The sequence below is a fragment of the Vulpes vulpes genome, chromosome 1, assembly GCF_048418805.1.
Source record: "Vulpes vulpes isolate BD-2025 chromosome 1, VulVul3, whole genome shotgun sequence".
NCBI lineage: Eukaryota > Metazoa > Chordata > Mammalia > Carnivora > Canidae > Vulpes > Vulpes vulpes.
Window position 1 is genome coordinate 6,487,603 of NC_132780.1, and position 26,581 is coordinate 6,514,183.

Genomic DNA, 26,581 nt, shown 5'->3' on the forward strand with positions numbered 1-26,581 from the left:
GGCCGTGGTTGAGCATCTGCCTTTGGCTCAGGTCTTGATCCTAGGGTCCTGGGATCCAGCCCGGCATCAGGCTCCCTCCAGAGAGCCTGCTTCTCCCTCTGCCTAGATCTCTGCCTTTCTCTGTGTGTCTCTCATGAATAAAGAAATAAATCTTAAAAAAAAAAAAAGTAAAGCAGAGTATTACAAATGATAAAGGAGCATATTTCATAATAATAAAGGGATTAATTTTAGAGTAAAATATTTTGTTTTGACAAAAAAATATAGCTTCAAAGTATATAAAACACAGTAATAAAATTAAGAAGAAAAAATACAAATCCATTATCATGCTTGAAGATTGATCACACCTCTTTTAGCAGTATTTACAACAATGAGTCTAAAACTCTGTGTGGGTAGGTCTAAGTACAGGTATCAGTGTAGAGGCTTGCTAGTAGGCTTTGTTAGTTCTATTTTCTACTTTCTGACCATGGTAGCCAGGCAGGAGGGTCTAGTGTGGATGAGCTCTAGAAGGTGGATGGGGGGGTGGGGAAGATCATCTCCCTAGGGTATGTATGAGTGTCATAATCCCACATCCAATCTATATCAACCAAATGGTGGACTGGCTAGAAACCTTTTTGCTACTGTCTCTTCCCTCTATCAATGCAGATGGTTCTCTGCTCTGAATCCATTATTGGAGAGCTCTGTTCCCTGATGTTTGTCCCTCTTGTTGAGTATACTTCATGTGTGAGTTCAGCAAGAGGTGTTTGAAAGCAGAAGGACAGAAAAAAGTGGTGTCAATTCAAGTCATTTTAGTGGCTATAAGCCACATCTAGTCTAATAGTCTCCTTTATCTCTCCTAGACCTGGCTTCTTTGGAGTCTGCTTTTCCTGTCAATGAACCACCAATCGACTTTTTTCCCCCTGCTGCCTTTTTTTTTTTTTAACCGCTTTATTGATGTGTAATTGACATGCCATACAGTTCACCCATTCAAAGTATACTACTGTATTCTTTAGTATACTCAGATATGTGCACATATCACCATGACCAGAATTAGAACATTTCATCACCCCAAAAAGAAACTCCTTACCCCTGTATTTTCTACTTCACATCTCAGCCCTCAGAAAACACCAATTTCGTTTCGGTCTCTAGTTTTCCTTTTCTAGACTTTTCATATAAATGGAATCATCTAATATGTTGTCTTTGTGTCTGAGGTCTTTCACTTAAAATGTTTTCAAGGTTCATGCATGTTATAAAATATCAATCAGTGCTTCCCTCCTTTTCATGGCCAAATAACATTCGACTGTACAGATATACCATATTTTTTTTTTAAGATTTATTTATTTATGATAGACATAGAGAGAGAGAGAGAGGCAGAGACACAGGCAGAGGGAGAAGCAGGCTCCATGCCGGGAGCCCCGCAGGACTCGATCCTGGACTTCAGGATTGCGCCCTGGGCCAAAGGCAGGCGCGAAACTGCTGGGCCACCCAGGGATCCCCAGATATACCATATGTATCTATTCATGCTATTAAGGACATCTGGGTGTTTTCCACCTTTTGATGATTATGAATAATTCTGTGAGGAATATTGTGTTCAAGTTTTTGTGTAGATGTACATTTTTGTTTCTCTTTTCTCTATGCCTACCAGTTGAATTGCTGTCATATGGTAACTCTGTTTCGAACATTTTTAAAAACTGCCAGACTATTTTCCAAAGTGACCACACTACTTTTAATTCCAATCAACAGTGTATGAGGGTTCTGATTTATCCACATCCTCCCAACACTTATATCTGACCTTTTCTTTGTAGATATCCTAGTAGGTATAAAGTTGTATCTCACTGTAGTATTTTACCCTGCAAAACATATTTAAGTAAGTTTATCATATTAATAATTTTTAAGGTTACAATTCAGTGGCACCGAGTACACTTACATTGTTATGCAACCATCATCACATATCTCCAGAACTTTCTCACCTTCCTAAACTGTGAATCTCTGTACTCATAGTGATACTTTTTGACTCCCTCTTATTTTCCTTTATGTTTTATAGATATCTTGGTTGTGGTTACCATGGGAAGAACATACAATAAAAATCTATTTTAAATTGACATCAACTTTGATCACATACAAGACCTCTACTCCTTTTCAGTTCCACTTTAGATTAATGAAGTCATGAAATTATATTTTTATGTATTGTGTACATATTGTAAATATATAACTTTTTTACTCATGTATCATTTATATTCTGTAGAAAACAAAAAGTAGAGTCAGAAACCAAAATTACAAATATACTGGCTTTTATATTATCTCTTTTATATTATCTACTTTCCTCTGCTGTTTTTCTTTATATTTCCATATAGCTTGAGTTAATGTCTAGCTTCTTTTCATTTCAGCCTGAAAGTCTCCCTTTGACATTTCTTGTACAGAATGTCCAGTGATAATGAACTCCCTCAGTTTTTCTTTATCTGGGAAAAGTCTTAATTTCTCCCTCAGTTTTTGAAGAACAGTTTTGCCACATATAAAATTTTCAGTTGACAGTTTCTTTTAGCATTTTAATTTTTTAAAAAGATTTTATTTAGGGGTCCCTGGGTGGCTCAGTGGTTTAGCGCCTGCCTTCAGCCTAGGGTGTGATCCTGGAGACCCAGGATCAAGTCCCACATCAGGTTCCCCACGTGGAGCCTGCTTCTCCCTCTGCCTATGTCTCTGCCTCTCTCTCTCTGTGTCTGTCATAAATAAATAAAATCTTTAAAAAAAAATATTTTATTTGACAGCACAAGTGAGGTGAAAGGCAGAGAGAGAAGCAGACTCCCTACTGAGCAGGGAACACAAGATAAGGCTTGATTCCAGGACCCTGGGTTCATGACCCAAGTGGAAGGCAGATGCTCAACTGAACTACCCAGACACCCCTGATTTTTTTTTTTAAGTAGGCTCCAGACCTGAACTGAGATGGAGTAAAAAACTTGAGCCACCCAGGTGCCCCCCCCTTTTTTTTTTGTTAAGTAATGTCTATGCCCAGTGTGGAGCTTGAACTCACAACCCCAAGATGAAGATATTCTACAAATTGAGCCAACTGGTGCTCCTCTTTTAGCATTTTAAATATATCATCCCACTGCCTTCTAGACTTCAGAGTTTCTACTGCAAAATTTGATAATCTTATGGAGGATCCCTCATACACGATGAGTGTCTTTTTCTTTTGCTTTTTTTTTTAACATTCTTTGTCTTTCAACGTATTGATGTTAATGTATTTTGTATGGGTCTCTTGGGGTTTATGGTTCATTGAGCTTCTTGGATCTGTAAATCCTTGTTCCTCACATCTGGGAAGTTACTGGTATTATTTCTTCAAATAATCATATGGTTTCTTTTTCCTTTTGTGACTTCCATATTGCAGGTATTAATCTGCTTGATGTTGTCCTATAAGTCCCTTATGCTTCATTGGCTTTTAATCATTTTTTTCTTTTCACTTTTCAGACTTGATAATTTCCAACAAGCTGTTTTCAAGTGTGCTGACTTGTTCATCACCCTTTTAAAGTCATCTCTGGAACCCCTTTATAGAATTTTAAAATTCAGTTACTGAATTTATCAGGTCCAGAATTTCTTTGGTTCTTGTTTTGGAATTTGTTTCTTTGGGGATATTCTCATTTTGTTCATGCCTTTTTTCTAATTTCCTTTACTCCTTGTCTATTTTCCTTTCGTACTTTGAGCATATTTAAGACATGCATTTTAGACTCGTTGTCTAGTGATTCTAATGTTTATTTCAGGAGATTTGTTCTATTGATTGGACCATGTTTTCCTGTTTCTTTGCATTCTTTATGAATTTTGTTGAAAACTGGGAATTTGATAGAACAGCCACCTCTCCCAGTCTTTGCAGACTGGTGGTATAAACCTTCATTTCTGAAGGGCATGTTCTGAGCCTTGAATCAGCCCAGGATGAAAACACATGGTCTTCGTTTTTTTTTTGCTAGGCATATACTATGCCTGTGCCTGCATATGTGCTTTTTGCTCGGTGTTCCTTATACACCACTTGCTTAATTTCTATGGATGCCTGGGTGGTGCAATTGGTTAGGCGTCCGATTTGGTTTCGGTTTAGGTGGTAATCTCCAGGTCCTGGGATTGAGCCCTGCATTTGGCTCTGTGCTGCTAAGGTTTTGCTAAAGTCTGCTAAAGTTTCTCTCTCCCTCTGTCTGTCTGCCTCCTCCTCCCCTGCCCATGCTCACTCTCTCTCAAATTTTTAAAAAGAATAATGTCTTAATTTCTAAAAAAAAAAAAATCTCACCACAGGGCACCTGAATGGCTCAGTGGCTACGCATCTGCCTTTGACTCAGGTCATGATCTCAGAGTCCTCAGATCAAGTCCCACATCACGCTCCCTGGAGGGAGCCTGCTTCTTCTTCTGCCTATGTCTCTGCCTCTTTGTGCCTCTCATGAATAAATAAAATCTTTTAATAAAAAAAAAAAATCTCACCCCATCTTCTGTGGGCCTTACAGGTTCTATTGTGTTTTTTGCCCTGTAATCTCCTGCCCCAGGCATCCATAGGTCTGCAGTCCCCCTGCAGATTTTGTGAACCATGGTGACTGCCACTAAATTCTGTGGCCCTTTACAGCAAAACATCTGAACTATGCCATCATTACCTGTCTGAACTCCAACTCAGGTAAAAGAGAGAAAAGTCCATTGAGCAGCCCAAAGACCAATTGGAATATTACAAATGAGGTGTGTTACTTCTTCCAGCCGAAAGGAGGGAACTATGAAATAGAACAATTCTTCCAAATTGTGCCAGCACTAGAGTAAGGAGAAGTAAAAGCCTCACAAAGATTTCCTACTGTTTTCACTGTGGTTTTTACTTGATTGAGCATTTCCTTGTTGCCATAGGTCTAAGATTTCTAAAATCTGTATGAAAATATTTTAGGGATCCCTGGGTGGCTCAGCGGTTTGGCTCCTGCCTTCAGCCTAGGGCGTGATCCTGGAGTCCCGGGATCGAGTCCCACATCGGGCTCCTTGCAGGGAGCCTGTTTCTTCCTCTGCCTCTCTCTGTGTCTCTCATGAATAAATGAATAAAATCTTAAAAAAAATTTTATTTTAGCCAGTTCTAGAATTTAATTTTTAGTTTTTAGTTTTATTCTTTGATTCTGAAGGGCCTGGAGCTTCCAAGTCTGACATCTTGCTGCTTTCACTTTCTCATTGTGGTTCTGATACTTATTTCCCTCCCTGATCAAGACTTTTAGAATTTTCTTCCATGTGCTTATAACATTTGTATATCTTCTGAGAAATGTCTACTGAAATCTTTTGCCAGCTTTTTTGTTCTTGAGTTGTAGGAGTCTTTATATAATGTGGCTATTAAACCCTTATCGAGTGTATCATTTACAAATACTTTCTATCCTGTAGATTGTCTTTTCAGTTTTTCCAGTAATTTTCTTTGATACACAGAAGATTTCAATTTTTATGAAGCTTAATCTTTCCATTTTTTTCTTTTGTGCTTTGGTGTCTTAAGCACCCACTGCCGAATTTAAGGTCATGATGATTATTCCTATAGTTTCTTATATGAATTTTATATTTTTAGGTCTTATACTTAGGTTGTTCATCAATTTTCATTTAAATTTATTTATTCATGAGAGACACACAACACACACACAGAGGCAGAGACACAGGCAGAGGGAGAAGCAGGCTCCATGCAGGAAGCCCGATGTGGGACTCCATCCCCAGGACTCCAGGATCACACCCTTAGCCAAAGATGGACACTCAACCGCTGAGCCACCCAGGCATCCCTGTTGATCAATTTTTAGTTCATTTATGTATATATATTGTATATATTGTAAGGAAAGGGTCTATTTTCATTCTTTTGTATGTGGATATCCAGTTTTCCTAGCACCATTTTTTTTTTCATTTTTAAAAAATTTTATTTATTTATTTGACAGGACAAGCAGGGGGAGCAGCAGGCAGAGGGAGAGGGAGAAAGCAGGCTCCCTCCTGAGCAAGGAGCCCTATTCAGGGCTCAGTCCCAGGGCCCTGCGATCATGACCTGAGCTGAAGGCAGACACACACCAACTGAGCCACCTAGGCGCCCCTTCCTAGCACTCTTTGTTGAAAAGACTGTCCTTTACCCATTGAAAGGTTTTTGCAGCTCTTGTCAGAAATCAGTTGCAGGGGCAGCCCCGGTGGCGCAGCGGTTTAGCGCCGCCTGCAGCCCAGGGTGTGATCCTGGAGGCCCGGGATCGAGTCCCACGTCGGGCTCCTTGCATGGAGCCTGCTTCTCCCTCTCTCTGTGTGTTTCTCATGAATAAATAAATAAATCTTTAAAAAAGAAAAAAAGAAAGAAATCAGTTGCAGTGGGATGCCCGGGTGGCTCAGCGGTTGGGTGTCTGTCTTTGGGTCGGGGCGGGATCCTGGAGTTCCCAGATCAAGTCCTGCATCGGGCTCCCTGCTCGGAGCCTGTTTCTCCTCTGTGTGGGTCTCTGCCTCTCTCCCTCTGTCTTTCTCATTAATAAATAGATAAAATCTTAAAAAAAAAAAAAAAAACAGTTGCAGTGCCTAGGGTAGCTGAGTCAGTTAGGCATCTGACCCTGATTTTGACTCAGGTCATGATCTCACGGTCCAGCCCTGTGGCATGGGGATCCCCACTCAGGTGGCAGTCTGCTTTAGATTCCTGCTCTGCCTGTCCCTCTGGCCCTACCCCCACTCTCTCAAAAGTAAATAAATAAATCTTTAAAAAGTCAACTGACTAGAGATATGTGGATTTAATTTCCGTTCAGTTCCATTCTGTTTATCAATATATCTAATACGGCAATGTTCAATTGGTTTGATTATTGTAGATTTGTAACTTTTGGACTGGGAAATGCTAGTCTTAATAATTTATTTTCCAGACTTTTGGTTATTCCGAATCTCTTGCAGTTTCGTATGAATTTAAAAGCATGTCAGTTTCTACAAAGAAGCCAGCTGGGACTCTGACAGGGGTTGCATTTAATATGTAGATTGTTTTGAGGAATATTGCGATCTTACAGTCTAGTAGTCCAGTTCATAAACATGGGATAACTTTCAACTTAAGTTCTTTCACTAGTGTTTTGTCTTGTCCCCAAGATTGTGAATCCGAGAAAGCACCAAGGAGCCGACACCAGTGTAAGCACACGAGGGTGCTCAAGCTTAGCAAGCTCGAGCTTGGTCCAAGTATACCCATCACAGTGGAGCAGGAACTTGGACCTGGAGGTGGGTTACAGCTGGATTTTTATAGGCTGGTCTAGGGGATTTCCAGTAAGGGTTGGGGGGTTTCTCAAGCTCTTATTTCCTCATCCCGATATGGAACTTTCCATTAAGGGCGTGCTCTGTGGTTTTTCTTGGAATTGACTTGGGCTAGAGACCACAGTTGTTACTCATCTAGGGGCCAGGGGTGGGGGACATTTTCTGAATTTCTTGGGTCCCACATTTTGTATTTTTTAAAGTACACAGTTTGCATTTTTGTTAAATATTTTATTCTTTTGGACTGTTACAAATGGAATTCTTTTTCTTTAGAGAGAGAACATATGCATGCAAGTACAGGTGGGGTGGGGGTGGGGGTGAAAGTGGAATCTGAGTGCAGGGGCCTGAGGCAGGGCTCAGTTTCATGACCTGAGCCAAAATCAAGAGTCAGACACTTAACTGAGCCATTCAGGTGCCCCAATAAATAAATAAATCTTAAAAAACAAAACAACCTTTCTTTCCTCAATCATGTCATTTGTTTTGGGGCTTTAAGGATATATCTTCCGAGTCTTATCTTCTTGATAGGCTGACCTTTATCAACATATGAAAGGTTTCTTATCTTATAAAAAGATTTTATCTTTTTATATCTTTAGATATAAAAGTTTAAGTACATTTGTATCATATTTTCTATCCATTCTTTCAATCTCTTTTAGTTGAAGAGTCTAATCGATTTGCATTTAATGTAATAACTGAGGACTTGCTCTTCTACCATTTTTCTACTTGTTTTCTATTTATACTGTATCTTCTTTGCTTTCTATCCCTAATCAATGACTTCCTCTCTGTTCCATTGATTTTTTTTGTAGTATACCATTTCATTCCTTTTTATTTACTATTCATTATACCATTTGGTCATTTTTTTAGCACTTATCCTGTAGATTTGAATTAAAGATCTGTATTTATGATGAACTGTTTGAAATAAAGCCAACTTTATTCGGAGGTCCTAAGACCATTCTCAGGTTCAGTGATTTGCTAGAAGGACTCACAGAAGTCAGAAAAGCTGTTATACTCAGTTATGTTTGTTTCCAGTGCAAGATAAAGATTAAAATCATTAAATGCCAGATATTCCAGGGACTAGAGGTAATCTACCAGGAGCTGGTTAAGGACCTACACTTCTGTTTGGAATGGGCAGGGCTTAAACATTTCAAACCTGGTGAGTCAAACCTTCACTGCATAGCAATTTAGGTCATGAGGATTATTCCTATAGTTTTTTTTTTTTTAATTTAGTTTATTTTTTAAAGATTTATTTATTTACTTATTTATGATAGACATACACAGAGAGAGAGGCAGAGACACAGGCAGAGGGAGAAGCAGGCTCCAAGCCAGGAGCCCGACATGGGACTCGATCCCAGGACTCCAGGATCGCGCCCTGGGCCAAAGGCAGGCGCTAAACCGCTGAGCCACCCATGATCCCCTATTCCTATAGTTTCTTATAGGAGTTTTATATTTTTAGGTCTTATACTTAGGTTGTTGATCAACTTTTTTTTTTTTAATTTTTATTTATTTTTAAAGATTTTATTTATTTATAGTATGGAAATATTTTGCTCCTATAATTGCTCCAATCTTCTTTTCTAATATGGTTAGTCCCAGATTATAACTTTATATATTATGTGCCCTTTAAATAGGTTTCTAATTACATTTTATGAGGTCTTTAAAGACATTGCAAAAAAGGAGGAACAGCAAACACAAAATACAATACTACTGGCTTATATATTTGCCTTTTAGTTGCTTTAACCATTATTCTTTATTTCTTTTAGCTTTATTGAGATGTAATTGGCATATAACCTATTAGTTTTAGGTGTACAATATGATTTAACATAGGTAGGTATATACTGCAAAATGATTACCAAAGTCAATTCAGTGAACATCTATCACCCTATTCTGAGAACCTTTTTTCTTCTGATGACAACTTTTAAGATATACCATCTTAGCCACTTTCAAACATGTAACACAGTATCATTAAGTATAATTACTATCCTGGACGTTAACATCTCCTCCTTGACTGACTTTATAACTGGAAATATGTACCTTCCTTGAACACTTTCATCCATTTCATCCCCAGTATTCTCACCAGTGCCACGCCCAAGGTACATATTGCATTTTGTGTGTGGCTGCTAGACAGAAGAAAATCTCTCTCCCTTAGCTGCATTTTCCTGATGACCAATGTTGATGTATTGCTTCTCCCAGAAAGATAGCCATCTAACTAGAAGCCTGAGTTCTTGACTGTACCAATATGGAATGGAGTATTTGTCTCACTAAGATGGGATGAACAGGGAGCGTTTGGTTCAGATACTGCAATCTCTCAGCTTGCAATAGGTTTTCGATTTGCCTGAACAAATGTTTTTTCATTTGCTATATATTTTTATATATAATTTTCACCAGTTTTGACGGGGGAGCATGTCATCAGAGTTCCTCACGCTGTCATGGCAGAAATGGAATTCCCTGGCCAATTCTTTACAGTTCTAAGCATGGACCATGTAAGTTGCTGGATCTGTCTCCTTTGTGACCATTTCCTTTTTCTGAACCTTCCTACCAAATAGAGCCTGCCCCACATTCTCAAGTTTTCACGTTCTAGTGGGAGTTGGAACTGCGCATAACAGTAAAACTCCTATGTGCCAGTCTATTCTCCAGAAGATGTTCAGCGGTCTTACTTGTTCAGGTTTTTGTCAATAGCAGCTATAGAGTAGAAATGGAATCCCTAGATGCAGGCATTTACCATACTTCTTGGATAAAGAAAAAGATATATCCATTTGATTACATATGGGCAAACTGTACTTCTCCTGAAGAGATGTGAGTTTCCAGTAGACTGGATTTAATCTTGACTGGTCTCTCATAGATAAATAGAGGATTGTAGAGTTTCAGAATTGGAGAAGACCTTATCTAGTGTAAATGTCTAAATAAAATTAAGCCGGTATTTTTTCACCAAATAGACTACTCTATAGCCACTAAAAAGTACTTATTAAATAGTCTGTCATTAGAGGTAAAAGTTCTGATCAGGTCATGTTAAATAATTACTTAACATAGTATTAAACTTGGGTCTGCAAGAAATTATAAAGTAGTGTTCACATCTCATTTTCTAAGATATTTCAACTCACCTTTATTAACTCATGCAACAGGCATGTAGTATGTGTGCAATGTGCATGAATACACTATTTTTTTAAATTTGTAAACTTTTATTTCCAGACATGCTTACCTAATTTAAAAATCCTATAGTATTCAAGAAGATTTCTCTGAATCAAATGGATTAAGTATAGTTCTGTTTCAGAGCACTTATTTCCTACTTTCCATACCATAACCTTCCACCCATGGCCTACTTTGGTTACTGTTTAGTTTACTTGCCATAATACAATCGTTTTTTTTTTTCTCAAAAATATTTCCTTCAATTTCACTTATATATGGTTTGTTGTTTCAGGAATTGGTGACATTCAGGGATGTGGTCATCAACTTCTCTCAAGAGGAATGGGAGTATCTGGATTCAGCTCAGAGGGACTTATATTGGGATGTGATGATGGAGAACTATAGCAACTTGGTCTCACTGGGTAAATTTATCTGCTTAATAGAATTTAAAATATGCTCTATTGAATATCAATATCAGTTGCTTTTTAGTAAACCCACGGCTATCTTTTAAGAAAATAGGTACATTTCTTCTTCCTGTTTCCAGAGGCATGGGTTGAACATTGTGTAGGAAATGACTCCTCCATTAAACACTTTCATCATTCTTTACGATGATTGTACCTTCTTAGGACCTTCATATTTCTACTTTCCGTGATACTAGGGAATTTGAATTGTAGAACAGATATAGCATATTGTGATTGAAGTCAAAATTGCTATAAATGTTTTGTTATTTTCTAAACCATCTTTTTGAAGAATAGCTAAGAAACTGTGTCCTGATTCGTTATGATTATTAAAAGAATCTGCATAATTTATGTTAGATGGGTGAACAGAATTCATGTTCATGGGCTCACATGTACTGTCTTATACCCGTTTTGTGGTTAAAGAACTTTGCATTTAACAGTATTCCAGCAAGGATCTTTCAATGATTTAGAAAGCTACCTGTTTTTCTGTCAGATCACATAGTTCTTGCCATGTACCAGGCCCTGTTCTAAGCACTTTTAATATACTGAATCTTTTAATTCTTAAGTAACCCTTTAACTTGAATACTAGTTATATTATTTTGCTAAGACAAAGAGTAGTTAGGCAACTTCTCTTGGATTACACATCTAATTCGTGTCAAAAGGAGGTTTTCTACCCAAAGTAGTCTGACACAAAAGCTGATGTTAAGTAGTACAATAAATTGCCTCACAAGACAAAGAATTGGAATGTGTTTCAATAAAGGACTCTTTATACTTTGTAATTCTGTGGTCATTCTAAGGTGAATGGTCTTTCAATCTCACATTTCTCTTCTCTGAAATCTATCAGTATCATTTCAACTTGATTTATTAAAAACCAATTCTCTTAAGTGTTTTTATAATTATAGTTATTTTTTAAACCTTATGTTATATTTCTTTGTTGTAAGCAGGTTGTTCCATTTTTAAGCCATTTTTGATCACCTAATTGGAGGAAGGGAAGTTGTTCTGGAGGGTTGTGAGGGATATGACAAAAACAGAGGGCCAGGTGAGTGAGGGCTGGTAAGAGAGGAAAAGCCATCACCAGAGTAAAAAAAGCCCAGGCTTGTCTGGGAGGTGGGTTCCTATGATGTTTTTGGGAAACTCCCTTTAAAGCTCTGTGGGAAAAAGCCCAACACCTGTGGAAGCCAATTAAGATCTTCCCCAATGCAATCAACATTTTTTCCACGATGTTTTATATTCAGATTTATAAGTTATCTTGACAACATTTAATCACTGTCCACACTGAGATAAATATGGTGGTAGCCCTATGGTGAGAAAAAAATGGTACAGATCTTGCTGTTATGTAATTGATGCAATAGTGAGACATATCATAAACAGGAAAACAAATAATTAGAAAATGTATCATATGTAGTGATAAGTGCTATAAGGAAAGGTAAAACAAAAAGAATAAAGAATAATGGAGAAACAGCGAGTTCACACAGTATAGTAAGAAAGAAATCTCTGTGAGGGGCACTGGAGTGGCTTAGTTGGTTAAGCATCCTACTTTTGATCTTAGCTCAGAATCTGATCTCAGGGTTTTGAGTTCAAGCCCTGTGGGAGCCTACTTAAAATTAAAAAAAAAAAAAAGAAAATCTCCGTGGTCTTACCTTGTCATCCTATTCCTTATTATCCTTATTATTATCCTTATTATCCTTATTATCCTTATTATTCCTGTTCCTTATTATCAATTTAACTAATGATTTCTACAATTAAAAATCTTCATTTATATCATTTTTTAAAAAGATTTTATTTATTTATTCATGATAGACACAGAGAGACAGAGAGAGAGAGAGAGAGAGAGGCAGAGATACAGGCAGAGGGAGAAGCAGGCTCCACGCAGGGAGCCCAATGTGGGATCACTCAGGGATCCTCAGCGGTTTGGCGCCTGCCTTTGGCCCAGGGTGTAATCCTGGAGTCCCGGGATCGAGTCCCACATTGGGCTCCCAGCATGGAGCCTGCTTCTCCTCCTGTGTCTCTGCCTCTCTCTTTATCTATGTCTATCATAAATAAATAAATAAATCTTCTTTAAAAAAAAAAATAAAAAAAATATTTTATTTATTCATGACACACACACACACACACACACACACACACACACAGAACATTTATATCAATGTTTTCTAAAGCCGTCATTCCTTCTGTATTTATTAGTTGCCCACATGTTCTGTTACTAGCAAGGGTATTTATGTTCTTCATCCAATTATAGCTAGTGACTTAAAATGGTGCATCTGAAATTTTCTGACTTTTTCTTATTTATGTCTCATGATGGATTAATTTTCATTGGTTCAGTTTACTTAGGCTCACCAGTGTGGATTCTTGATGCCCAGTTGTATGGATATCAAGAAATTTCTTATGGTGATTTTGCATACCTCTGACTCCATTCTTTAATCTTTAAACTTATTCATGCTTGTTGAGAATTTCCCAGGCTCACTCTATATTTTCCCTATTCCAGATCAGACACTTGAATTGATGAAGAGTGTATTCTTCTGCTCTTTTAAGTCTCTAAGTTTTACGGTTTCTGTTGTAGTTTTAAAAATCAATACTAGGTATTATTTTTACTTATTTACTTAGCATTTTAGTACATAAAGTTTTTTTCCCCTTCCGTTGATTTTTGTATAATCAAAATGGTGGTCTCATTAGCTCCTTCAGGTGATTTGTGTGTCCTATAAGAATAATGCAACAGTTAAATCATGTCTCCATGCCTTCCACCCTCACACTGTAGTAGTGTGTATATATTCAGATTTCTTGCTTACTGTCACAACAGTCAGGGGCATATCTTCTCCCTTCCCTACAGCAGATCATGGCTTGGATCTTTGTTTTAGGAGCTTTAGCTCATTACATGTTTTATTACCACAACCTGAGCAACAGGCATGCTTATGATTTTCTATTTCATGGGAGGTGAGTCTCTAACAGTTTTATCTGTCTAGCAAATTGATCTTTTCCAATTGTTATGGCCTTTGGGGTTTTAAATATCTATTTACCTAGAAAATAACTCACCATTTGTCAACATTTTCAAATTCATTAGCATAGCCATCTTAAAAAGTATACATTACTGGAATACCTGGGTGGCTCAGCGGTTTCGCGCCTGCCTTTGGCCTGGGGCGCGATCCTGGAGTCCCGGGATCGAGTCCCGCATCGGGCTCCCCGCATGGAGCCTGCTTCTCCCTCTGCCTGTGTCTCTGCCTCTCTCTCTATATATATATGTCTATCATAAATAAATAAAAATAAATCTTTAAAAAAAAGTATACATTACTTACTTTAATTTTTTACAACTGACCCTTCAACAACACAGGTTTGAACTGTGTGGGTCAACTTACACATGAATTTTTTGATGCAGGTAGTACAATACTGTATTTTTTCTTAAGTTCTTAACATCTTCTTTTTTTAGTTTATTGTATGAATATAGTACATAATATGTATAACATGTAAAATATATGTTAATCAACTGTTTGTTATTGGAAAGGCTTCCAGTCAATAGTAGGCTATAAGTTGTTTTGGGGGGAGTCAAAAGTTATTTGAGGATTTTTGATTGTGCAGGGTATCGGCACCCTATCCCCAGTTTCAAGGGTCAACTGTATTTTCAATGTGATTGTTTTCTGAAATTTTTGTAATTTCTTTTTTTTTTTTTTTAATTTTTATTTATTTATGATAGTCACACAGAGAGAGAGAGAGGCAGAGACACAGGCAGAGGGAGAAGCAGGCTCCATGCACCGGGAGCCCGACGTGGGATTCGATCCCGGGTCTCCAGGATCGCGCCCTGGGCCAAAGGCAGGCGCCAAACCGCTGCGCCACCCAGGGATCCCAAATTTTGTAATTTCAATTATATTTCTATATTTGGTAGACAGTTTTATCATTTCTAAGGTAGAAGTGCTTTTTGATTTACTGATACTGGCATTCATTTACAATTTTATTATTCTGATCAAATATTGATTATACTTTTGTTTCATATAACATAATTGAGTCACAGGAAATTATTTTTGCCCTATATCATACAATGTTTATCATTTGTTTTGGATTTTCCTCCAGTTATCCCATTATCTTCCTGCCAGTCTCTAGACAGTGTTCAACAGATACTTTATTACAAAGTGCCTTCCATTCTTGCCCATCTATACTGCCACCTTTTCTATATCATTCTGTTAGCTTATTCCCCTTTCAGGACTGCGTAAGCCTTATAGTATGATTTATACCTACTATAGTATCTAAAATACTGATACTGCCTTGTGGAATATGACAATGATTGGGTTTCAGTACAGATAAATGGAAAGGTATCTGGGAAAGAGCATGAAGGAAAACATTTAAATACAGACTAGGATTTCAGCAGGATAGATATACGATAGCGAAAAAGCTAATGAAAAACAGTAAATAAAATTCCTCATCTTTATTAGCATGTGAAGAAAACCATGGTTCTGCACAGCAAGGAACTAACAGCAATGATGAGACAGTATGTGTAAGTGGAGAGTCCATTAGAAAAAACTGTTCATAAGAACTACTCGTGTGTGTGTGTGTGTGTGTGTGTGTGTGTGTGTGTGTGTCTGTGTATAAATCACTGTGTCAGAGTTGGAAGGCATGGAGACATTACTAAAACCACTGCATTTGTCTTATACTTACATAATATTTTTATGATCAATTGTGTTTACCAGTCACTGTTATATTCCTTTTTGTCTTATTTAGATTCCTTTCATCTAGTGATTTATTTTCCCTGTAATTATCAACTGTTATGTCCATTGGGGCTTGTTATTTCAGTGTCATATAATGATTACATTTTTCCTTTTGGAATTTAAGGAATAAGGCTAAATAGTATAACAAAATTACTGAATACATAATTAAAGAATGAAGAATGTGAGGGCAAGCAACTAGATATTGGAACAGAAACATAAATATGAGCTTACAATCAGTACCTTGTTTTTGAGGGTAGTAACTTTTAGATTTGCACAGTAAAATGTGAGTAGTATATAAAGAACCCATTTCTGAGAATGAAACATCCTATGGGTAGGAACTGTATTTGCTGTAAGAGGTAAAAAAAAGATTAGGTGAAAAGGGATAATGGATTAAGACTAGGTCTTACAAGCTCCTTATCCACAGTAAAGCATTTGGATTCTGTTGTTAAAAAAAAATAAACCTGTTAAAAAAAAAAAATCCCAGGGTGGCTCACTCAATTAGATGTCCAACTCTTGATCTCAGTTTAGGTCTTGATCACAGGATCATGAATTTAAGCCCTATATTGGGCTCCACAATGGGCTTGGAGCCTACTCAAAAACCAAAACCAAAATTGTTAGTATGTTTAGATTATCAAATTGTGATTTGCGTTAGTTGTATCTATACATGATATTGGTAACAAATTCTACATCTACAGATGTAGGTCAGTTTATTTGGATTGGTTCCCAAACATTAGTACTAGACAAGCTTATTAAGTGATGATCAACACCTAAATGTCAGACCCACTGACTTCATCTGTTTCTCTTATCACAAACTTCACAATCTTACATTATGCTTTCATCATTCTCTGATCTTTCTTAAAACTTAATTGAGATATTTTAATCATTTACTTGTATTGTTTATACTTGCAGTTTTTCTCCTCTGCATTGTATAAATGTTTCATTTTTACGGCACATGAAAACAAAAATTGTTTTTCATTTCCCCTCTCTTTCAGATTTGGAGTCCAAATATGACACCAAGTGTTTATCTACTGGAAAGGATGTTGAAAACAATGGCTCTCAAGGGAAAGTAACAGAAAATAAATTCATTGGTCTTGAGAGCTGCATTTTCAGAAATGACTGGCAAAGCAAAAGCCAGACTGAAATACAAAGACCTGAAGTGAGATATTTCAGCCAAATGAAAATCATCTCTGAAAAAATGCCCAATTATAAACATAAGTCTCTTATATCACATCAGAGAATTCATGATAGCAGGAAGCTCTATGAATGTAAGGACTATGGGAAGGTTGTTAGCTGTGACTTAAATTTTGATGAATATGAAAGAATACATACTGGTGAGAAAACATATCAATATAATGCATATTGGAAGACCTTTGAAGATGAACCACATACCCTGCAACTGAGTATACACAGTGATGTGAAACCTCGTAAATATACAGAATATGAGAATGCATTTAGTTTTTATGAAGACCTTACTATACACCGTAAAATGCATGATGATCAAAGGTGCTATAAATGTAAGGAATATGAAAAAACCATTAGAAGAGTTGAAGAAATAACTCCACTTCAAATAATTCATGATGGTGAGAAACCCTATGAATGCACTTTCTGTGGAAAATTCTTTAGAGTGCATGCACAACTTACTCGACACCAGAAAATCCATACTGATGAGAAACCTTACAAATGTATGGAATGTGGCAAGAACTTTAGGTTCCATTCACAGCTAACTGAACATCAGAGAATTCATACTGGTGAGAAACCATACAAATGTATACAGTGTGAGAAAGTCTTTAGAATTAGTTCACAGCTTATTGAACATCAGAGAATTCATACAGGTGAGAAACCTTATGCGTGTAAAGAATGCGGGAAGACCTTTGGAGTCTGTAGAGAACTTGCTCGACATCAGAGAATTCATACCGGAAAGAAACCTTATGAATGCAAGGCATGTGGAAAGGTCTTTAGAAACAGTTCATCCCTAACTAGACATCAGAGAATTCATACTGGTGAGAAACCCTATAAGTGCAAGGAATGTGGGAAAGCTTTTGGAGTAGGTAGTGAACTTACTCGACATCAGAGAATTCACAGTGGTCAGAAACCTTATGAATGTAAAGAATGTGGAAAATTCTTTAGACTTACATCAGCACTTATTCAACATCAGAGGATTCACAGTGGTGAAAAACCTTATGAATGTAAGGTATGTGGGAAGGCTTTTAGACATAGTTCAGCCCTTACTGAACATCAGAGAATTCATACTGGAGAGAAACCTTATGAGTGCAAGGCATGTGGGAAGGCCTTTAGACATAGTTCATCCTTTACAAAACATCAGAGAATTCATACTGGTAAGAAACCCTATGAATGTAAGGAATGTGGGAGTGCCTTTAGTGTGGGAAAGCACCTTACTTAATAATCAAAAAAGTTGTACTGGTGTTTTGTCTCTTGAATGAAAGACACATACCAAGAGCCTTTTGTTTCTGAGTTTCACTGGCAAAGTCCATGCAGTATAAGAAGTAATCAAGGGGATTATGTTGCTCTTTTTTTGTTTCCAGACTTCTGGCCACTCTATTTAGAAGTAGAAGTACTCAGTGATAGGTGATGTGTACTTTGTTTTGTTGGATAGTGCCAAATATTTCTCCCTTATGTATCAGTTAACAGTCATTATCAGTTTAAATAGGATGGTCCCTGTTGATTTCTGATACGTATGGAAAATGTGTTTCACTAATTATTAGAGTCAGTTTCACATGAATTTCTTTTACAGGCATGTTTTGTTTACAATTTTGGTGTTCTTTTGTTTATTCAGTTTTTTGCTTACTAATTTGTAATATTTTTCAAATAAATCTTTTGCATTATAAATTGTTATATATGATGTACTTTTTCCTCCTCTAGAGAGTTAAAACTTCCAGTCACATCCTATGTGGTTTTAAAGTCTTATGGCCCTGCATGGTATTTATGTAGATTTTTTGTTTCATTTTCTATTGTCTGTTTTAATGGTACATGAGTAATCTCCTTTCCATTGTCATCAAATGATTTCTCTTAAAATATCTGTTTTGACATCACAGACTTGCCTAAATACCTACTACAACACAATTCCTTTAAAAAGCCTTTGACCTCTAGGCAGTATCAATGAGGATCCAAAGTAAAGAGGCACTTTTAAATATTTTGTAAAATTAAGCCATTCTTATCTGTCTCTTAGGTTTATTAAAGGAAGGGGAAATATACAACTATTGGCAATAATTATAAACTTAGTGGCTCAGTTGGTTAAGTGTCTGCCTTCAGATCAAGTCGTGATCCCAGGGTCCTGGGATTGAGCCCCACATCGGGCTCTCTGCTTGGTGGAGAGCCTGCTTTGCCCTCTCTTCGGCCTGCTACTCTGCCTACTTGTGCTGTCTCTGTGTCAAATAAAATCTTTAAAAAAAACTCATAGTATTTAAAAAATAAACAGTAAACTTGTTTTAGTTTTAGAGAGTTTACAACTTTATTACCACCATGGTTTCAACTGGATTTTATATATTTCTACTTTTTTATTCCCTGCCAGTGTTACCTTGCTGGGTTTTGGCAGTTTAATAATAAACAGAACTTTCATTTTTAGAAAGGAAAGGAAAAGCAAAAGAAAAAATTAGCGAACAGAGATAAAGTTGCAATCTTAACTGTCTACCTATTTCTTTAGTAAGGAGAGCTGACCTAGTTATGCAGTTAATGTTAATTATGAGCCACACTAGTTATTAGATTTTTATAAGAAAATTTACCTATTGTTTAGATACATTTATGTCACTATCACATATTAGATTTTTACTTTTCAATTTAGTCTTCCCTAGAATTTTTGGACTTTTTAAAGTTTTGCATTACCCACTAATAGTAAGCCATTTTCTTACTGGATATATTTAGCTGTTTTCTTTATTCCTGATTAGTACTTTACTTAAATTAGCACTTTTAAAAAATATATACTCGGTAGGTATTTCATATGCTACAAAATAAGAGAATGAGTCTCTGTTACCCTTTTTATTAGAATATATGCTATTTCATATCTTTTAAATAGTTCAACTCTATTATAGTCATTATTAATATTCATTCAACTTACTGAAATATATAATGTGACCACACTGCTGATTTTGCTCTCTCATCCCATTATATTTTGTTATTCTGAGTTACCATCAATACTGATTGAATACCATCAATCTCTTCTTGGTGTAATACTTTAGAACTGTGTGCCTTACTTTTTTTGTGTTGTTGTTTTTTTTTTTCTTTTGCTGGCTTGAACAGATTAAAACAGTAAGCTGTCTAAACCTCACACAGACACTTAAAAATTAAAAACAGAAACAAAATAACCATGTACTTGGCACTTACTTTTTGAAATGATTAAAACTTAATAAATACAACAACATTATGCCTTCCTTATTATGCCTTCCTTATTGTAATTACAACTATATTTTGGTCAAATTACATTAACATTTTTCTTTAACCTTGTTAAGAACTCCTGTCATGGGATCCCTGGGTGGTGCAGCGGTTTGGCGCCTGCCTTTGGCCCAGGGCACGCTCCGGGGGACCCTGGATCGAATCCCACGTCGGGCTCCCAGTGCATGGAGCCTGCTTCTCCCTCTGCCTGTGTCTCTGCCTCTCTCTCTCTCTCTCTCTGTGTGACTATCATAAATAAATAAAAAATTAAAAAAAAAAAAGAACTCCTGTCATTTCACAGACTGCTGGTACAATAAACAATTATGCAGTTATTGCTGCTACTTTTTTTTCCTACTTCTATTTGGTGTTCAAATTAATAAAACTTACATTTCCATTCTCATTTGGTCCTTCATCCTTTTCACATTTTCCCAAGTCTACTTAGAAGCTTTGGTGGCTTTTCCCCAAAATACAAGAGAATATTCCAGACCTATCCTGTTTATTGATGCAGTGAACTATGAAATTATCTTCCAATGATAAAATCCTTTTTCAGTTTAATGGTGAAGAATTCTAGTTAATAAGTGTAAAGGGAATGAGGCAAATAGGAAATCACTCTAATAACAGTTAAAATTATATGCAAAATTCATCAATGGCTACTAAATCTGAAGGTGAAAATTTAAAGAGAAACAGGCAATTAGAGAATTGTATCCAAGTATCTATCTCAAATACATAATTAAAAGGAGAAAACATTCCATATACCTACCACCTTCATCAAATGATCACCAGTAGTAAGATATTGGGATATATACTACCCAAAGTGAGGCACTAGGAAGGGTATACCACATGAGTAGTATTCTGACTTTAAAAAAGTGTAACTATAATGTAATCATGAAGGAAACTACAGACTGAAAATGAACCTTCCAGAAATCCATGACCTTCAAAGGTCATGAGGGGCAAGGGTAGTGTGAAAAACTCTCAAAAGATTGGAGGAGACTAAGGAAACTTAACAACTGAAAACAGGCAGGAATTTGGATTTGATCTTTGGAACATTAGTAGAGAAAGCTTTGTGAAATCTAAATAAAGCCCGTACTTTAGGGGTGCGTAGATGGCTCAGTCAAGTGCCCAACTCTTGATTTCAGCTCAGGTCATGATCTCAGGTCAGGGTTTTAGGACTGAGCCCCACATGGGGCTCTGTGCTCAACATGAAATCTGGTTATCTCTCTCCCTCTTCTCCTCCCCCCTGCTCTATCTCTAAAATGAATAAATAAAATCTAAAAAAAAAAAAAAAAAAAAAGAGCCAGTACTTTAATTGATAGTAGTGTGCCAATGTTAATGTCCTGGTTTTGATCATTGTACCGTGGTAATATGTTAGTATTACACAAACTGGGAGAAGAATGTATGGAAATTTTTTTCCTTAAAAATTTTCTGTATGTCTAGAACCTTTAAAAAATATATTATTTCTAGCCAAAATGGAAAATAGAGACTGGATTTACCTTCCTGCCTAAAGTAACAAAACACTAGGTAAAATACAAGCAGCAGTTGTTTCCAGATACTGAACATCAGATGACAAAATGCCTAACAAAGTGTAAACAAATGTCACATCCACACTTTCGACTCCACTTACTTCCTAGTAGGCATTTCCACATGTCAGCACAGGGAGAAGGAATGCAGGGGGGAGCCTCATGATGCCAAGGTGAAGATGAGAGTCCAGGGAGGCAGAGATAGCTAGTTTGCAAGGCAGACTACTAGAGCAAGTCTTGATCTGTGCATGGAAGTAAACACCTGCGATCAGCAAAAGAAATGCTTAGAAAAAGTACAGGTAACCCTTGGGAACCCACACAGTGAGGAATAGTTTGTGTCCCCATCAGCTAGAGTGGTAAGCTTCATAATATACAGGCACTGGTTAGATTACTTAAAAAGTTACTCCCTGGTAGAGAAGCAAGTTAGTACTAAAGGCTTCTTGGTCCCACCTAATAAAGTTTAAAGTAAATCTTAATAGGAACAGGTAACATAGATTAAACTGTTACCACGTAATATAGATTCCAGAACAAACCTTGAGTATATTTATAGAAATACAAAAATATCAAGCACATAGAAGGTAAATTTTAAGATGTGTGCTTGATAAGAAAACAAAAACAGGAGTGTAAAAATGCAGGAAAACGTGAATATAATGAGAAAAATCAATATAAACACATCCAGAAATGACAAAAATAGGTTTTATATTTGATTTGCTAGATTTTGTATTTGGAAATAGACTGGCAGTACGACCATCAACTATTTTCCACATGCCCAAGAAGGAAGAGGAGATTGATCATGTTAAGATGTGGAGGATATTAAAAAGACCTAAACAAAATTCTAGAGATAAAAATTCTAAGATTTATAAATACAATTGGTGAGATTGAAAGAAAACATTAGTAAACTTAAAAACATAGCAACAAAAACTACAACTTGAAACAGAAAAACAGACTAAGAAAAGTAAATTAGATAACAGAAGACTACGGGATAACTGCAATCAATCTAATTATGTGTAACTGGGACCCCTGGAAGAGAGCAAAATGAATGAGCAGGAACAAAAAGGCATTTAAAGAAATAAGTTTTCCAAATTTGGTGAAAACTAAACCTAAACATCCAAGAAGTTCAACTCATCCAAGCAAATCACACCAAAACAATCATAATCCAACCAATTAAAATGAGTAATAACAAAAGAATTTTAGCAGCAGGAAAAAAAAAAACAACCCCCAAAATTCCTACATGCAAAAGAGCAGATACAAAAACCCCCAAACATCATTCTGGATATGATGAAGTACACGTATTTTGCCCTATTCCTCCTCACTTATTAAGCATGAAGTCTATGGGGATAAATATATGAAACACACTTAAGAATCTGAAACTTGGAGAAATGAGGGCAAACTATTTATGGACCTTGGGACTTGAGGAACCTACCTCAGTGGTGACTTCCTTGGAGGAGAGTTGGGTTTTGTTTTTGTTTTAGACTCCAGCCTGAATACCAGAGAACCTTGCAAAATGAAATGCCACCAGATGCAAACTACCAAATAAACACACCACTCACTAATAACAAGAAAACACCCTCCACAACCCGTTTTCCTCACACAAAGGGCTGAAAAGGCTGTGGCCATGTGGAACAAAAAGCCCTATTGACAGTGCCAACTCTACATTACCTGAACATCTCCCACACCATTCTGCACAATAACCAGCAGCATCACTCCCTTGCCAGTATATATATTCAAAGACTTTGTGTGTGCACAGCCCTATAATCCCAGCCTAGGAATAAGGAGGCAATGAATGTCCCTTTTCCCGAACAATCAGTACATTCAGCTGCTGTATAAGAAATTTGACTACCAATCCAGGCGCATCAATAGTGTGTAGCCTACAAAGATATGAATGGAACAGTGCCATTATAGCCCAGAAATAAAGCCTCATCTCCTGGCTGACAGTTGCCCTGGGAGGGTGTGAGTGTGATTAGGTCCTTGACTAATTGTGACTATCATTGTGGCATTTATTAGCTGTGGTTCACTCTATACTAGTTGACAGGCATTTGCAGAGGCAATGTATAATCAGACCCTGACTACCACTCAACACAGCAGGAACAAAAGCTCTTCCCCCTTACACCTAGCGGGAGCTTGCACATACCATGCGTGTGAATAGAACCATAACTAAATTCCAGTTCACCAAGTACCCAAGAACCAAAATGTCAACCACAAATTACCAGAGAACAATAAAAACTTATTCATTCTCACAAGAATGAAGGATATACAACTTAAAAGAGAAAATACCATAAAAAAACACTAATAAGATGTCAAAGATGTTGGAATTATCCTACATGAATTTTAAAGCTATCATAAAAATGCTTCAACGACATAAAATGCACCTAAAAACAGAGTTCCAAAATACATGAAGTAAAAACTGACAATTTAACAGTAATTAGAACATTCAAACCACTTTTGGTAGTAGATAAAACTAGGAAGATGTTCAACAAAAAGCAGAAGATGTGAACATTATAAACCTCCCAGATCAAAGACATCAATAAAAACTCTAACCAGTAATAGCAAAATACATATTCTTCTCAAGTACACAAAACATTCTCCAGAGGAGAACACAACTTAGGCTATGAAATAAATCTCAATAGATTTACAGAAATTAAAATCATATAAAGTATATCTTCCACCCATGATACTGAATTAGAAATCAATAACGAAAACATGGGGATCCCTGGGTGGCTCAGTGGTTTAGCACCTGCCTTCAACCCAGGGCGTGATCCTGGAGTCCCAGGATTGAGTCCCACATCGGGCTCCCTGCATGGAGCCTGCTTCTCCCTCTGCCTGTGTCTCTTCCTCTCTTTGTGTCTCTCATAAATAAATAAATAAATCTTAAAAGAAAGAAAACTAGGGGGAGAAACAAAGGGAATTAAAGAAATAAGGAATAGATGCAAAATAAAAGAGAATAGAAAAAAGAATATACATAAAATCAAAATTTATTTCTTTAAAAGATCAACAAATTAGAAATGTTTATCTAAAACAACCATTAAATAAAAAAAGGTTCAAATTACTAAAATCCATAATGAAAAAGAGCTTAACTATTGACCCCAAAGAAATGAGAAGTATTAATAAGAAAATGCTATGAACTGTATGAAAGCAAATAAGATAACAAACAAAATCCTAAAACATCAGATTTGCAAAACATACCTGTTAAACTGAATTCGTAATAATCTTCTAAAACAGAAAGCATCAGGCACAGATGGTTTCACTTGGTGAATTCTACCAAACATTTAAATAGGAAGTGATACTAATTCTCTACTATGTCTTCTAGAAAATACAGTAACAGGACAGAGTTCCTAACTCATTCTATGAGGCAATACCCTACTACCAAAATCTCATAAAGACATTATAAGAAAGGAAAATCACATAGTAGTATCTCTCATGAACATAAAAGCAAACACCCTCAACAAAACACTATATCAAATACGATAATGTATGAAATTATACAACATGATCAACTGAGGTTTATCCTATGCATGCATAGGATGAGATGCAAGGCTATCTCAACATTGCAAAATCAGGTAATCTAAGCCATTACACATCAACAGGTTACAGAAGAAAAATATTGATCATGTCAGTAGATGCAAAAAAAAGTACTTAAAAAAAAGTTAATACCATTCACGGCAAACTAGGAAGAGAAGGGAATTTATTCAACTTGATAGGAACATCTATCAAAAACGTATCTGTTCTCACTGCTATTTTCAATATTGTACTGGAAATCCTAGCTAATGGAACAAGTCAAGGAAAATAAAAGGTACACAGATTAAAAAAGAAGAAATAACACCATCTTTGTTTGCAGATAACATGGTTGACTATGTAAAACTCCAAAAGAATCAACAACAAAGAACTCCTGGAATAAGTGATTATAGCCAGGGTTGCAACTACAAGGTTAACATAAAATAGTCAAGTTCTTTCCTATATACCAGCAATGAACAATATAAAATTAAAATTAAAAAACATAACCATTTATCATATAAAGAAGCACTAATGAATAAATCTTAAAAAAATGTGTAACAGTTATAAGAAGAGAACTAAAAAACTGATGAAAGAAATTAAGGAACTAAATAAATGAATATTCCATATTCATAGATAGGAACACTCATACTGTTAAGATGACAATTATTCCAAACTCAAGCTACAGAATCATTGCTGTAATAATCAAAATCTCAGCATGTTATTTTGTAGATATTGACTGATTCTGAATTCATATAGAAAGGCAAATGACCCAACATAAGTCAACACAATACTGAGGATGAAGAAGTTGGAGCACTAACACTCTTACTTCAAGATTTACTACAAGGATAATCAAGACTCTTTGTATTATCAAAAACAATAAATCAGTGAAATAGAATAGAGTGCTTAGAAACAGATCCACATAAATAGAGCCAACTGATCTTTTACAAAGGAACTACTATAATATAATTCAATGAAGAAAGGTATCACTTAACAAATGTAGCTAGAACTACTGGATATCCACATTAAGAAAACAAATCTAGGGACAAGCTTTAAATTTTTAAAAATATTCAAGATACATCATATACCAAACTATACAATGCAAAACTAAAAAACTTCTAGTAGATAATACAGAAGAAAATCTACGTAACTTTGGGTTTGGCAATGATTTCTTAAGAAACCTCAAAAGCATGATCCATGAAATACAAAACCTGTTAAGTTAGACATCATTAAAAATTTCTGCTGTGCAAAAAAAATCTTAAGTGTTAAAAAGTGCTAAAAAGACTGGCCACAGACTAGGAGAAAATTGTTTGCAAAACACATATGCAAAATACTCTTAAATATACAAAGAATTCTTAACACTTAACAGTAAAAAGCAAACAATCCAATCAAAAAACAGATGTAAAATCTGAACAGAACACCTCACAAAAGATACATAGATAACAAGCATATGCAAATTTGCTCAACATCCTATAGCAATTAGGAAATTGCAAATTAAAATAATGAGATACCACTATACACCTATCTGAATGGCTAAAATTCAAAATGCTGAAAAGATGTCTAGTAATAGGAACCCTGATTATTCATTGCCAATAGAAATGGAAAATGGATCAACCACCTTGGAAGATAATTTGGCAGTTTTTTACAAAGCTAAACTTAGTCTTACCATATGAATTAGCAATCTTTCTTCTATGATATTTATCCAAGTAAGTAGAAAACTTATGTTCACAGA

General features: G+C 36.2%; 1 protein-coding gene and 1 long non-coding RNA gene across 14 annotated transcripts in view; one reads left to right on the top strand and one right to left on the bottom strand.

Annotated features, from left to right (window-relative positions):
* Positions 1-19,842, top strand: part of ZNF529 (zinc finger protein 529) — a 77,468-nt gene extending 57,626 nt beyond the window's left edge. For 8 of the 13 annotated variants that reach the window (XM_072754415.1, XM_072754240.1, XM_072754480.1 and 5 more), the window contains 3 exons: positions 9,574-9,668; positions 10,604-10,730; positions 16,450-19,842. In XM_072754415.1, coding sequence (XP_072610516.1) covers positions 9,615-9,668; positions 10,604-10,730; positions 16,450-17,858 — 1,590 coding nt within the window. In that variant the 5' untranslated portion in view covers positions 9,574-9,614 and the 3' untranslated portion in view covers positions 17,859-19,842. Of the gene's footprint in view, positions 1-7,038; positions 7,165-9,573; positions 9,669-10,603; positions 10,731-16,449 lie in introns of all 13 variants that reach the window. The other 5 variants (XM_026010299.2, XM_072754754.1, XM_026010298.2 and 2 more) reach the window with 1 other exon arrangement.
* The window catches only part of LOC140598666 (uncharacterized), a 31,707-nt gene extending 10,085 nt beyond the window's left edge, over positions 1-21,622 (bottom strand). Inside the window, exon 1 of the long non-coding RNA XR_012001234.1 lies at positions 21,465-21,622. This is a non-coding gene — a long non-coding RNA (uncharacterized lncRNA). The remainder of the gene's footprint in view (positions 1-21,464) is intronic.
* Between the last annotated feature and the right edge of the window lie 4,959 nt (positions 21,623-26,581).